At 43.0% G+C, this 15,693-nt stretch overlaps 1 protein-coding gene across 5 annotated transcripts in view; it reads left to right on the top strand.

Annotated features, from left to right (window-relative positions):
• The window catches only part of qki (QKI, KH domain containing RNA binding), a 67,486-nt gene that overhangs the window by 9,351 nt on the left and 42,442 nt on the right, over positions 1 to 15,693 (top strand). For all 5 annotated transcript variants that reach the window (XM_087146459.1, XM_087146458.1, XM_087146455.1 and 2 more), the window contains exon 2: positions 9,184 to 9,314. In XM_087146459.1, the coding sequence (XP_087002585.1) occupies positions 9,184 to 9,314 (131 nt within the window). The remainder of the gene's footprint in view (positions 1 to 9,183; positions 9,315 to 15,693) is intronic.

Here is a 15,693-nt window from a genome sequence, read left to right as displayed (position 1 = left end):
ACTTGCATGGCTGTGAGTAGTTTTCTTGGTGATGTCCCCTAGTCAATCAGACTGCCCCCCCGCCCACAACTCTCTTGTCTGGACAGGAAGCTGACTAGTAGGTTTTTTTGTTTCTACGGCGATAGATTAAACAATTAGTGGCCCCTCAAACTGTAACTCGGACCAGCTGGTTTTGATTCTCCAGACCTTTCCCTGAATCGCCCAAAATATCTCTTAGTTAACTTGGCCTGGCTGCAAGTATGTGTGTGCATGCAGCAATGCTAGGAATGGCACTGGCTGTGGCCCCTGTGAATGCAGTTCAACCGACTGCTACACGTCGGCAGGCCATTCCCTGTCCCAGCCGAGGAAATGAATTCGAAGTGACTCAATTTCATCCACATTGATCCGTTTGTAATTATGCCTGGTGTGTCAACCTTGTCCATATATGCCGTCTGGGGAGGGAAGAGAAAAAGAAAGTGCAGAGAATCGGCGAACGAGGTTAAGGGTGAAAATTAAATCTAGCGTGATGGAAGTGAGTCCACAGTTGGCAACTGTGTCATTCACGCTCCCCTCCAGCTCCTGCGCCTGAGCGGCGGATCTCAATCTCATTAACTGCGTGGGAAAATTTACCTTGTAAAGTGGTAGGCGCTTACTGGGAGTGCGATGCTTGTGAGATTTGAATAATGCCTGGTCGTGCCCAGTTCAATGTTGCGCACATGTGGCGGGGAGGGGGGAGCAGAACTCCTCTACAGAAGCAGCATTGCCACACTCTTTTTTTTCTTGGTGGTTTTGGCGAGGGTGCCAGATTAGCGCTTAATGGGATTAAACGATGCAAGCCTAGTCGGCAGGAAAACTGTGGCTGTTCGTAAATGTTAATTGTTTGGACTTTTGGGGACTTTAAGCCCCTTCAAATGTTTATATTTGAGTAATAATTCCAACAGTTTCTTGTATGACTTCAACGAATGGCTTTCAATCATTTCAGCTTGTTATGAAGCCTTTAGTAATAGTAGATCAGTAATATGAGATAATGTACATGTACACGTAGTACATTTTTCGTACTTGCTCAGAGATGAGTATAAAAGTATGATTTCTATTTTTACTCCACTCAAAATCTAATAACTTCAGGCTTGCGAGCTACAGTGCCTAGGGCGCTTTTTAGGAATCCTTGGTGTCATTACCAGAAATAAATAATAATAATAAAACAAAAAATAGAATGACAGTTTTGAAGTACTTATAGTGGGAATTTAAAATTTAAATGAAGGAAAGAAGTCTTGCCAAAGATGAAGTTGTCTAAAAATTTTGATTAGAATCTGATCCACGGAAGCCTTCTGCATAGTTACCTTGCATTCTGTAATATTGTATTCATACATATTTTACTTCAGAGTGTCTTCAAAATCCACAAGCTTTATCTGCCAAAGGTTCGTGTTTAAAATGCATTGAGGTATCACACAGCTTTGGTGTATTCAGTGTTTTGCAGTGTTTGTGAACAGTCTATCATTTGTGGAAGATTTGGACCCGCATCTCTTGGGATATGCAGTTGTTACTGCCTATATTCGAGTGTACTTTAAATGCAGGGTGCAAACATGTTGGCCATTTTTGGATTCGCATTGACTTGTGCATTAAGTTGCTCATGCTGCGTGGGTGGACGGCCCAGAACTCCATTTAGTACTTCAGAAATGCCCCCTTTAAGAAGATCGTTACCCCCGAAGATCTTTATTGTGGTGGGGACGGCAGATTTTGGAGTGGAGCCATTTGGCACCTCTTCTACTTTACATTCAGGCACTTGACGTTCTAACCTGCATCAGCATTACACATGCGTACTCGGCATGCGAGAGAGTCAAGTGCACGTAATCCATTTCATCAGAGAGTTCGTCCAAGACACGCCAAAAAATTACCGTCCTTGTGCGATGAGACAGATTAATACAGTCTCCTCGCCTCGCTTCCATTTTTTTTTTCCTACCGACAACCGGTACATGCAAGATGCTAGAAGGCAGCGGTTTCTGAGAGAGGCGAAAATTAAATTTATGATGCGCAATATAGGGCAGTCGGTTATCTACTTGTGTATATCAAGACTGCCTCAGGGGTTCTTAACAGGACTGTATGATATTAGTGGTATGTTCTAGTGAGGGGAGGGGGGTTAGGTGGTGTTTTTGTGCATGGGGTACCGAAACTCTTCTCATTGACTTTATAATTTTCAGTAGAAATTTACCTTTGCCTTTGTTAGGAGATATGCATACAGGTAGATGCACATGTAATGGTGAGATATGGCGAACCGTGCAGGAGCTGTCAGTGATTAAGTTCCCCCCAGTGCCGAAATCTTTTCATCTCGGCGCCTTTTTGGGTTTTGTTGGCCAGTCTTTGCGGCCGTTGCGTAGGTGTTCCGATTCAAGTGCATTTGCCACAATATGGTACAGTTTCTGCAACCATTCCGACACTCGAGCTGGAATCGCATGCCTCTGTGAAAAGAAATGGAGTCATATGGACAGTTCTTTAATGTTCGTATCTTATTGTGAATCCTGTTCAGTGACACTTTTTGCCCCAAATAAAAAAAAATGCTTTGAAGAATATTTGCATGTTTGTTCGATTTTGTCGTTTCACTTTGGAAAAGGGGAAAAAAAGTTTAAGAGAAAAAACTTTATCGGAACTTGATTGTGAACACAAGCTGCTGACTGGAACAAGGAAGAAATTTCTTCTTTTTTGGGGGGCCAAAACTTCTGAAGCGCACAGTTCCAGCCTCGTAAATCCTTGTTTTGAAATGGCGAATGCGCATCTTGCAGCATCGCAGCAGCAACACATATTTCGGGGAGAGCCAGAGTTATCACGATAGTGATAGGATCAAAGCAAATGGTATGGCATCAGCCGCCTCGCCACTCATTAGGTGTTCTTGCAACAAAAAGAGAAAAAATCCATCATTGACAAATGACCACTCTCACCACACTGCTCGCCTGCCTTAGAGATAAGCCCAGCTTGACATCACCACGACGCTGTCGATAACATCTCGAGAACTCTTGCATTAATATTGATTTTTTTCTCTCTTTTTTCTGAGGATCTCTTTGAGGCTTTGTTATCTTCTCAGGGACGTCATCCTGGTTCTTTACGTGGTAAGCCGCCGGCAGAGAAAAGCGTGCGTAGGCAGGATTCTTTTGATTCCTCAAATCAACTCCTGCTTTTGTTCTCGTTTGAAGAGGGATGCTTCCCCTTTTCAACCTCTTCACCCTCTGAGCTTTTTTTTTATCTTGAATTTATTGATTTCTTGCTCTGTATTGCAGTATGTGATGTTCTTTGGTGTAAAGGACTAAAGGAATGTTTTTTGAGCTTTGGAGCATGTTGAACCTGCGTTCAATGCTCTCTGGTAAATCATGTCATTTTTTTTAGTCTAAGTTGTGTACAGAAAAACTACAGATTAAGCTCCAAGGTATTTGGTTAATGCGTAGTTCATCAGTTTCATATCATGTAACATTGCTGTGGACAGCAACATCTAGCATAGCAAAAGCTGGTAGCCTGCCATAATGGCTTGCGTTACATTCTATTTGTGACTGGTACGCGGCTGGGTTTCTGCTAAGCAAACAACTCTTCTTACAATAGCAGTAGTTTTTAACAGTCTCGTGATACAGTCAACTCTTTTCATAAATTCTGAGAATCCCAATTTCTTGAATTTTTACGTTTTTCTTCGTTTTTCCCACTCCTTTTATAGAAATTCCTGGTTATAACAAAGTCATTTGTCTGGTCCCTTTAACTTTATTGTAATGAGACATTGTGGACCCCTCTGAACCCGAGTTCCAAATTGCAAACGGTAACATTGGCCCAGGAATTGATTCACAGGTCAGTGGTGCTCATGTAGCCTAGACTGATAGGTTACCCAGAGTTGGCTTACTGACCGGAATCCTCCATCTTCATAACACACCTGGTTAGCTGCTTCACCTATTATCCTGTCTGGTATGATCGTTTTTCCGCCCGTGCATTAATCTTGGGGAAGGAATAAGACTTGCATGCATGTCTACAGTGTGTGTACATGTACACAGTCGATATCGGCAGGATGGCTTTTGCCGTTGAGTCGCGCATAATTGTCTCATACTGCTCCCTCATGGAGCGTTCGATCTCATCCACAAACTTAAATCACCCTATTTGTAACATTTGGACTAAACAGAAAACCAGCGCTTATTTGACTGCCAGTTGTTACGGATGGGAGGTTTGTACATTGACACACTGTAACAGTGAAACATCAGACAGTACGTAATTTGATACAACGGCGTTCAGGGTCAGAATTCAGGCTGATTAAAGCAGCCAGCATGAATAGCGATAAATCAATAAGCCGCCAGTAGATGTCACTTGGGCGTCTGTAGTTGGAGGGGAAGAAAAAACAAAAGAGGATACCAGCATGCCAGTAATTAATTCAGCTAGGGGTTAGGAACGAAGCACTGGTATTTTGATCATTGTTACGGGACCGAGTCCTACTTTCCAAACAGATGAAGAACAGGAATTATCAAGTTGCCTGCATAGCTGACATTTGGACTCGACACATTAAAAAAGAACTAAATTAATTAACGACATGATTATGACTTCAAATGGTGGCTGTGCAAATGGTAACCACTGGTTGTTGGATTTTTACAAGGAAGCCACTTTGCAAATGTTGATTGCGTAGCGGTTGAAACTGAAAAAGTACTGATGTTTAGCTGCCAAAATCCTACATAGTTTCATTTGTTTGGATATCAGAAAAGAGAATGACAGATGTTCCCTTCAATGTCTTCTGGAATCTGATCTCAACATTGAAGTCTCTCAATGGAGAGTGTTTTCAATTTTTACCTGCCCTGCAACTCCCTCCCCCCTCACAACAGCGAGTGTTACCAATCCAAGATGGAAGTTACCTCAATTACAGGAAGACTGATTTAGCCAAGGGATTTCTGCAGGCTTGTGTTCCCCTTGCCACACAAATCCAGATGTCTGGCCAAGGTGCCAGGAGGCAAGGATGAGTCCGTTGCCTCACTTGTCAGTCACCACTAATCAACTGCATTGGGGGGAGGGACTTGCCTAGCCCCTCAGCTGGTTGGGGTTCTCTTACCCAATTTTTTGACCTTATATGGAAGAGGGATGCCAGAAAGGGGGGACCTCTTTTGTTCCTTGAGGGTCTGTTTCTTTCCTCCTGTCTGGCTCTGTTGTTGTCTGTCACAACTCTGTATGAGGCTGTCCAAATATTTCTCAGGTCACTGTTAGTCTTCATAAAGAAGCCAGGCTACATGTAAATAGTGGTTGGATTTTGCCTTTAGAAGACAGTGGATAGTGGCTGATAGAGAGAGGAGAGTTTTTCTGCCCATGTATGAGATGGGAAGAAAAAACAACTTAAATTTTGGCTGCAAATGCTGCATGAAGGCCAGTGCAGACCTTCATGTGTGAGCAGATGTTGAATGCGTGGGCTCGTTATTGTCAAGGATGGCTGTTAATGAAAATGTGAATATGACATTGGATCCCTGAAGGCCTTGGGAAATCCATATGTGTTGATGTTCTTGTTTGTCCAGCTCCAGACTGTCAAGATATCAACAATCTTGAAGACTACCATTTTTCCTCCCATTTCTATTTGTTCCTTTGGTCCGAATGTTCTTTTTTTTAATTTTCATCATTAGTTCATGTTACTTAGTTTTGAAGTTAAAGTATAGTGACTTCAGCAAATTAATTGACATCTGGCTATGATGAGTGAGTGCTCAGTCATTTGGCCAGAAGGAAAACCAGGCAGCACCCTAGCCGGCGTCGTATTGAATCACTCAGAAAATCATCCCCATCAATATTTAAAGATTATTCATGGGTGGCCGGGAGAGAACGGACACTAGACACATGCCCTGTGTGACGTGTATATCATCGGCAGCTACATGTAGACGCGTTTTCACCATTGTTTAGCGTCTGGATGGGTAATTTGATTTTCGTGTTAACATAGAGCATGTGTGCAGTCGGCAGTTGACAATGAGATTTTTAATCAGATTGTGAAGAAAGAAAGGACAAAAAACTGTTCTGTAGCTTCAGTAGAAATCGACGTTAAAAACATTTCATTCAGCACACGCATCCATGTATAATATGCTCGCTTCAAAATGGCAGCTTACATGTATCTCCCGTGTTTTACACCGGCATTTGCTCGTGGGTATGAGGATGAGGCATGCTCAAACTGCATGTACACAAACACTGTAATGTACTATGTAGAATAATGCCGAGCTGGGGAAAAGGAAAGATTTCATTGTGTGCATGTGCTGAATTGCTCATTTAATTTTGTGTCCACCTCAAGCATTTGTAGCGTGAACATATTTGTGGAGTGTCAAAAGGACTGTTCAAATTTCTGGAAATGATGAACGTCGTCAGCTGGACCCTAACGTTGTACAAGTGTCCGACTGTCGGCCGAAAAGTTACATTCTTCCAAAATCTGCCACAGAACTTGTCGCCATGCTTTCCGGGGTCTGTTTTATTTGAGTCCAAAAGATCACAGCGTTGTCGGTAACTGCCAGTTGTGGCCAACTGCGCCCCGTGTCAACTGTCATCTCCCCCCCCGTCTGTTTGCAATTTCATTGTCCAAATAAAATTTTATTGGAGCTATTCAGCCACTGCCGTAAATACGGCTCTTGTGGCTTGATGAATTATGAATGTCGAGTGAACTGGTAGGCCAAGTGGCATGTACTGTACATTGGAAGGGCTGTCTGAGGACGAGTTTCCTCTCTTTCCTGTTAACTACGTTACACTGAAAGAAGTTGGTGCCAGCAAATTTCTGGGTCCACTCACTAAGTATGTCAAGGCGATTTATTGGCTTGAGAACAAGGTGTTATTGTTACCCACATCCTCATCTTTTTAGTTTTGAATGAAATCGTACCATTAACATGACTTTTTTTTTCTGGGATTTATTTTTAAAACGTTGTTTAGGGCTGTGTGTAAAATTCAGGGTAGGCATGTACATGTACAGTGCTGAAGCATAGTGTTTGCATACATGCACATTACCTTAGTTTGAGTGAGATTAATAAACAGGTTAGCACAGTTACTGCTGGGTAATTCCATGTAATATGATAGCATTTACAGATCACGCAGGTACTGCAGTAGCTATGCTTATTACAGGTTCAGCTTAAATGGTACTTACTGATCATTGAAATTATGCACAGTTTTTGCCAGACTTCGGATGTGAAGGTTATATGCATGGGACGCTGCACGCACACATCAACATGAATTCATGTGATCTGCAGTTCCAGCAATTCCTGCCACAAGCATGCATGGCAGGCCTACTGCCCGATCTGCATGCTTTCACACCGAAGATGATGACGTAATGTCATTCCTTGACCTTTCAAAGGGGTGGACCCACTGCGTACCGTGTATGTGATGTGCATTACAATGCGTTCAGTGCCTTAACTACAGAAACCTAATTACTGTGCTTAATTAGTGCATGCAAAAAAAATGCATTTGGCAGGAGTGAACCAAAAGACCGGTACACTACAAGACCAAAACTGCACATACACTACGCAAAAAAAGTCAAGGACCACTTTTTTATTTTGCGTATACTTTTTTTCTACGAGATATTTTACTGCTGAAAATGTGCATGTGATGTTTTGATACAAATTTTTGATGTTTTATTCCAATGAGAACATCATCGAGACAAGCAAAAAAATGAAAGAACTAGACCCCGCTCATTGCGTGGAAAAAAATTACAAGCCAAGAAAGAAGTGGTCCTTAACATTTTTTGAGTAGCGTACATGTGCATACATACATGTACATGTACATGCACTACAAGTAAAGTGCGTGTGTACATGTACACTCCACTTCTTTTACACCAATATCTCAATGTAAGTTTACACAAGTGCGCGTATGTAATACAAAGGTGCGGGTATTATGAATTCCATGCGTTATTAAAGTTGTCAAACATTGCTGTGAAAGAATCTGTTGTGACTCAACTTGTGAACCGTGTTGCCCACAAACTTTTGAAAGGGGATCTGGATTTTAAAGGTTACGTGCAGTACATAATGCATACGGGATGCACATTTAAACACTTTGCTTCGCAAAACACGAGCACGGTGTTCATTGACTCTACAAACAAATGAAGACGGCAAACTTGAGCAAACAAGTTCAGTTGATGAGAAAGCGATGGTTACATGTATACAAAGGAAAAAAAATGAATTGTGGATGAAGCTTGTGAAATTTCCTGTGGAGTAAACAAGAATTTTAAGCCTCTTATCGGGCTATGTCAATTTGGACAGTGTTTGCCAGGCACTCCAGGACCTCATAGCAGAGCGCCAAACAAGGGCATGGGCAAACAGAGGAAGATCAAACACGTCTCGGTGTTATTGAGGGATTCCTGTGTGACTTGGCCAGTTTAATGCTGTCACTGTGACTAACATACTGGTAGTGTGCGCCTATTTTAATAGTACTTCGTGTCCTCCTCCCCTGGCCCCCCCCCCAAAACAACCGGCTGTGTTTAGTCGGGGTCAAAGGGGCAAGCAGAGAAGTAGAGAGGGTCTGTGAGTTGCGCTGCTAAGATTGGAGGTCTCCGCACGCGATAAGCTTTGGAGTAGCACTATGTATCACGGTTGTTCGAGTCGATAGGATTGTTCTCACGTTGAGAATGTTATCTCTGGATTGCGGCACTGATGCATGTATTATGGTTTCAATCATTGGTGCCCTGAATGTTTGTGTAAGGGAGGGGGTAGAGAGGCAGGCGAGGGCGCTGTGAGGCTTTGAAGTGGACGCAATGAGGCAAATCAGAGCTGGCATTGATATTAATACCGAGGCTTCATGACAGTGCATAATTTACCATTAATAGTCACCATGGAGCAACCCATATAGGTTTGCCTGGTTGTACCTTGGACGATCAAATTTAAGAAAAAATGGCAGTTTCCTCCCGCTTCATAGCATCCCTCCCTCCCCCTCGGCCAGGAGCCATAACAGGAGGGTCTCAATAGGTGGATATTGGTGATACCGGTTTATATATAATGCAGAAGGGATCTTGTTACACTGGTAAATTGCTTGTCACTTCCAGGGTTTGACCAGCTCTATCAGTTCATGGGGTTTTTGCTGGGGAGATTTTTTCCGCTTGCGGTCCTGATTCACGAGGGGGCGTGCACGCGTTGATGTATGATGCGACACTGTTCATTTGTTTTCCTCCAGATACCAGCTTGGGGGTTCTGCTTGTAATTTTTTTTTTACTTCGCTGACTCAATTTGTTATCCTTTACCGTCTTCCCTTTTGCAGAAATAAGCAAAGTGCGCAAGAACATGTACAACATCAACAATGACAACACGCCTCTCGTACTTCCAGAACCCCAAGGTGCTCCAATTACGCTCTCGGAAAAGCTCTACGTACCCGTCAAAACATACCCAGATGTAAGTATCTCAGCGTCTCAAATTTAAAAGATATTACCATTTTTGTCAGGAAATGGCAGAGAGGGCGTTGTGAGTAGAATTCTCGCCTCGTGGGCGAAGCGTGAGAGGTTAGAATCATTCTGCTGGCCACAGATAGTGTCCTAGGTCAGGTGCATGGGTTCCGGCATTATTAAGGAGCAAGCTGTGATGGACTCGCATGCCATCCAGGGAAATGGACAATTCTTAGGTATTAGCACAAATTTACTTTTCCCCTTTTTGGGGGGGGTGGTGTTACATACATATGTGAAAGTCTCATTACTAACACATAAGCAGCTGCTCTGTATTTAGATTCGAAACATTAGCAAAGAAGAGAAAACACCCTCTGCATTCCTGAACACTGGGGATTTAATTTCTTGGAGGCAGCAAAAACAGCCCATGGTGTACATATGAATGGAACATTTCTGGATAGCAATGAGTAGGCCTCATAGGTTCAATCTTACACAAGTTAGTGTCACATTTTGTCGTTGTTTCTGAGAAGGTTTCGCCATTGGCAAAGACTACTTATGGTGTCATAGGAATAGAAAAATGGAGGATAAGGATTGTAAGTGAAGAATTTGGAGGTATGAAGTGAGACAAATCAAGGCTTACATGTGCATCAGAGTCCATGTGAAATAACATGCCAAGGATACGTCGTAACGTCGCAACACCTTGTGAAAAAGCTCAGTAGTCGGAAACGTTACCTCCGCAGTCGGTCTTTCGGTCTTGCCCCCTCGTTAAAATAGCGGGGGGAAAAATTTACATTGAGTTGACCAAAAAAAAAGATAAAGATGGGGCCCCGCGTCATGGCGGTGGGAAAGCGTCAAAATTCCGGCTGCGTCGCGGCCCTCCCCGAAAGCCACTCAAGGACCAGTGTCTCCAGGCTCCACTTGTCACCTCTGTCCACAGCTACTGGGCTTGCAGGCCCTTGAACCCGGCATGGAGACTCCAGGAGACACTTCTGCTTCTCTCTCTCTGTCTCCCCCCCCCCCGTCTTTTTGCTACTGTGGAGGAGGACGGGGCGTGATTTGCATGTGGGATCCCTCAGGAAACCAATTGCAAGATAATACTCCCCGTCGCTCGGAAATGTAAATTTTTTTTGGTGGCTCGTCGCCTGTTTTTTTTTGGGGGGGGGCGCATTCAGGTTGTGTGCCTTGAAATTACTTATTGATTGTCAAGGGTGCATCTTGAAAAATCGCCCCCTCCTTCCTCCATGGTTGGATCCAGTGTACGTAAATTATCTAGTACTGTTGATGCTGCTGTTATGGTTTGCATTTGCTACAATACAAATTGGCTTTGAAGAACAGCAAACTTGACTTTTTTTTGTCGTGAAGTGAATACAGTGGTTGTCAGTGTTGAATGAGAATTCCTAGTTTGCATTCTTAAGTGTTCACCCAGCGTTCTCCTTGAAATGGAAATTAAATGGACAGTCCACCGGGTGGTTCTTTCATTTCAAATGGAATGATTTCGTGGTTTGTGAAATGACTTCTACCACGGCAGTTTGTCTTTCAAACTCCACAACGGCCGTATCCAATTGACTTTCCAGAACAGTGACGAGACACTGCAAGGTACCTGCACCAATTTACTGTCGTCGGTCTGCCCAGGACACGGTGATAACACTCGGTATGCACTCGGTATGCACTGCGTTAGTCCAGAAACCAGCCACTTATTACATTACATGTACCTCGCTTCACGTTGTCTGTGTGAACTTGTATGTGTGTAGTTGCGCATCGTTTCTCCCGCCAGTCCTCCTCTGTGTAATTGGCTTTTCTGGGGAAATTCACTGGAGATTGTCTCTGAATCCTCTTTCGTGTAATCAGGTCAAAAGAAATTTTTGGTGTTTTTTATTATTTTTTTTAAAGTTACTCAGGTCCCCCTCCCACAAAAGTTCCCTTTCTTCAGTTTTACTGTAACTAGACTTTTTATTTTAGTCTTGCAATTTTTATGAAGGAATGGATTAATTGAAGAAGATTATACATGTCTTGTACCCTGGGCCACTTTGTACAATGACCTGTTTTGTCTTCAGTTTTGGCATTTGATGCCCACAAACCCTTTCTGTCACTATAACATTCATTTTGTCTGCAGCAAAAGAACTTCAGTTAATTAAGCCCCACCGAATCTTAATGACGGAAATGTTTCTGCACTGTAGAATATGCTTGCCCGAACATGTACTAGTCCATGTATCCACAATGAGCGCACACCATCTCCATAATTACAGGGAATAGAACCCCTCGGGTGAAGTTGTTTGCTGCGGTCAGTTTACATGTTAATGAGTTAAGTAGTCGGTTCCTACGAGCCTCCAGGGGAAGAGGCAAAATTGGCTTTGGCCAAGGGAAAAAAAAAGAAAAGAGACTCGTGGCGGCAGTTTGGAAGAATACACACATTTGTCAACCCTGTTATTGGGTTTCATCCCATAATTACGAGTGTGTGGGTTGGAGTCATATGGGACAAACATCATAATAATAAAATCCAGGTGGCAGCTCCGTTGAGTTTGAAATTGCAGCTCGCTGCTGTCAAAGAAGACTATAAAGTTCCCTTTGTAAGTTTCTGCCCCCCAAATCAGTCCATCGGGTGCTGTAGCCTTAACCTTAACCCCCTCCTCCCCCTTTGCATGTTGGAGGATTGGGGAGGATTTGGGACCGTTGGGCTACCGTGTAACACCTCCCTAGTAGGCCATCTCCCCTTTGCCCAATTGTAAGCAACCCCTATGCCCCTTTGTCGCCACCTCAGAGTTATTCACCCATGCTTGTCATCCATTCAGTTGTTCTCCTGCCCTCTTTCCCGCCTCGTCCCCATCTATTTGATCATGTGCGGTCCTAAAATACCCTTCCTACCCCTAAATTGGCCCATCTCCTTCTCAGTCTGACCCAATCTCTTGGCTGAACACAGGCAAAAATTTTGGGCCACACCACGGCGCGCGGTATCCGCTGAATAAACCATAGGGTTGGCTCCCCTCCCGACACCTCTCTTACTGTTGCCGTCATTGCTCATTTAACTGCCGATGTGTCTGACTGGTTCTCCCTCCCCATGTGCGCTAAACGGCAATGACGAAAAGAAGACCTCAACAGCGGTCCCCAGAGGGACCCCCATGTGTGGCTTCGAAGCCTCCCGTGTGTGGCTTCGAAGCCTCCCGTGTTTGTTTGCATTGGAAAAAAAAAATTAGAATTTGGTGTATCGTTTTTATACTGGTAATTGACTAAAGGATTTGAAATGCATGAAATTGATACTGCCCAATTAAAAATTAACCAGTTCACCGGGAGTGTGCTTGGAAATATGATGGAATGTAACGTGGGCTGTTGATTAATTCATATCCAGGTGGTTGAGGTGATGCTCCAAAAGTGAGACGTCTGCTTCTTTTTTTTATATTGCTAAATTCTTGAAATGGCTAACACTTAACGTCCATATACATGTGCTGTATGAACCTTAAGCAATACACGCCGCTACATTTTTTAAATGATCAGTCTCACTGAAGCCCAAATTGACGGTTTCATTTTAATGTAAAATATTTCACACATCGCATACAATGTACGCTCCAATTTTATGCAAACATCACAGTTGAACACTGATAACATACTGATCCATGCAACCTAGTCACTAGAACGCGTGTGCGTGGGTAACATGTTGGGCTATGACTCAGTGAAAGTGCGAAACACGTCGGGCTTACAATCGCGGGACAGTTGGTGCCGGCGTAACCTTCAGCAATTAGCTATTCATTGAAACTGACTCATACGAAGCAGAAATGCTTCAAGCGTTCATGGGGGGAAAAATCACTAATTCAACAAGTTAATGTTCTTGTAAAGTTTGGCATGTAATGTATTTCGTGTTATTGCACTTGAGGGGTTTCGTTCCTAGGTTGCTAGATTGAGAATACCCTGGCAGTTGGAAAATAATACGTGATGACTTGTTTTTTCAGACTAAACAATTTGTTCCTGTTCTTGTCAGTATATACAAATACATTCATAAAGAGTAGTTGTAAGGAGTTTATTCACTGCCAGGGCATGGACATTTATCCTTGAGCACTTCCATGTTTGATAGCTTGGGTGAGGATCACATCGAACCACCTACATGTTCTTGGAAAAGTTTTGCGTTGCTACAGTTGACAATCGGGGGGGGAGGGGTTGCACCCAACAAGAAAAAGCTATCATGCAGGGGCTCATCCGACCGAGTCTGTTGTTGTTTTGCGGTGGCGCGATACGTCTAAGGTGCCGTGAAGATCAGCTCCGATCAATAATTGAGGGGTGTCAAGTCCATGTTCCAGACGGCCCAAAGTGGCCTCGGTTTCCTGTCCCTGGTGGAAGGTGTCACGAGCCTATGAAATGCACGCGCACACACATGTCGCTCACGTCCTTGGCAAGCCAAAACTGAAATAGAGAAAAATCAATATGGTAGGCTGCGGTTATTTTAAAATAATAAAACTTGTAGTCCTTCATAAGGAAAATTTTGTAAAATGCACGTGTGCCATGAGTTTGTTGTAAATCTGCTTGGAAAATTTGTCAGTGTTTAAAAGATTCATATAATTTTGAACATTGAATGCACATACAATGTGGTGACACGTTGACTCTCGGTTTCTCACCTTAAAAGCGAAAAGTGTTTATTTTCCATTATTTTTCTGACACTCATTTTCTAAAGACCTCACTAACTTCATGTTTATTTCCTTGTAAAGAATGTACATGTAGATGTAGTGTCTAGTGTCTGAAACTCCTTACTAGAAAGCTAGACTGAAGAGAACTTTAATTACAGGTTTTGCCCTTATAACCGATGAACATACATCTTGATTAACCCCGCATACTCGGTGCTTGTCCGAGAGCTTTCGCTTACTTGCTTACTTGTGAATTTTTCACAAGCTCTCTGACAAGCACTGAGTATGCACTGTTAATTAATTTGCATATAATTAGTAGGGCAAAACCCGTAATTGGATTTAATATCTCCCTGACGCAAAGTACATCTTGCAATGAAAAGTACTTCTTCACAAAGGAAAAAAATGAGGGGGGGAGAGTTTATATCAGCAATGACCGGCTGGTTTTCCCATCTTTGCTGAATTTGTCAGTACGTCGGGGAGGCTTTTTAAAAGAGCCTGTAACGAGCTCCCTTTATAGTCCATCCAGATGGCATTTCATATTTTGGGTTGGGAGAAGTTCAAGGAAAGGAAGAAAAGGGATATTGACAAAACAGGAGTGTCCAGGGATTGAATCAGTCTAGATGACAGGTGAAAAACCCGCATGGCTTATCTTTGGAAACCAAAGCTGGTTTATAAATACACCAAAAACCTGATCTTTTTTTTTTCATGAGACATACATGTTTCATTTTTACATTTTAATTTGTATCCCAGGGCCAATTGGGTGGAGCTGCCAGATTCAGGATTTTAATTTGCTTAGCACAGCGGATATCTCATTTGCTAACAGAAATGGTCACCAGTAAAATATCGTATCGATAAAGTATCGTTAAAATAACTGTTTTTTTCCCACCGATTTTTCTTTTTTTGCGCAACTCAGTGAAACTGAGCCCTGGTTGACAGTTGTTCCTAAATATCACAGGGTTGCTAAATGTATTTAACTTCGATCAACTTATTAACACGCTAGGCTAACATTAGCTGATATTGGCTGGTAACTAATTTCTTTCTTTCTGTGCTGATAAGCACATTCTTGTGCTCAGCTCCAGATTTCTGGCTTCGTTCATGAACTGACTAAAGCACTATCAACTGCTCAAGGTTAATGCTGTCAGCAGGAGCATGGGTTTTAGCTTAGTGGAATTTAGTTCTTTTTGTGAACAGATGCCATTCTTACTGCATATCGATGGTTTCTACTTGTAGTTGACATCATCATGTGGAATCTGGAAATCCCTACAACATGTGCATAACATTACAGCTGGTTTTGTTCTGTGCACCAAGTTTTCAGTGGATCATTAGAAATCAGCACGTACGGTTGCTGTAAATGTGACAATTTAAGCAATGGAGCTGAGTGTACATGTTGCGTGAATATCCATCCACTTTTCATCATCTTCAAAGATGCAGAAACATATGTAGCCAGCAAAATGTGCAGCTGCCTCAAGCGAGGCCAATCCCTGTGTCTATTTGGGACCGCCGTCAGCCAGGTAAAATGGTCGAGTTGACGCCAAATGTCACATGCAGTGGCCATTGTTGACGTCATCAAATTAGGCCGGCTGACGATGTTTGGCTGCAAGGATTGTGAGCGCCCCGTATTTTTGTGTGTCGGGTCTTGCACAAATATAGCTTCTGTGTACGTGTCACGTGGATCTGACTGACCTGGAATGGTGATCATCCCTCAGAACAAAATATCCCTGACTGACATTTCACCCCCAAACAGAATTACTTGTCCGCCATGTGGGTTTGGCTTGTGTCGATGCC

The sequence above is a fragment of the Acanthaster planci genome, linkage group LG15 (assembly GCF_054643075.1).
Source record: "Acanthaster planci isolate LZ-2023a linkage group LG15, COTS_SCS, whole genome shotgun sequence".
Taxonomy (NCBI): Eukaryota; Metazoa; Echinodermata; class Asteroidea; order Valvatida; family Acanthasteridae; genus Acanthaster; species Acanthaster planci.
This window is presented reverse-complemented; position numbering and strand designations above follow the sequence as displayed.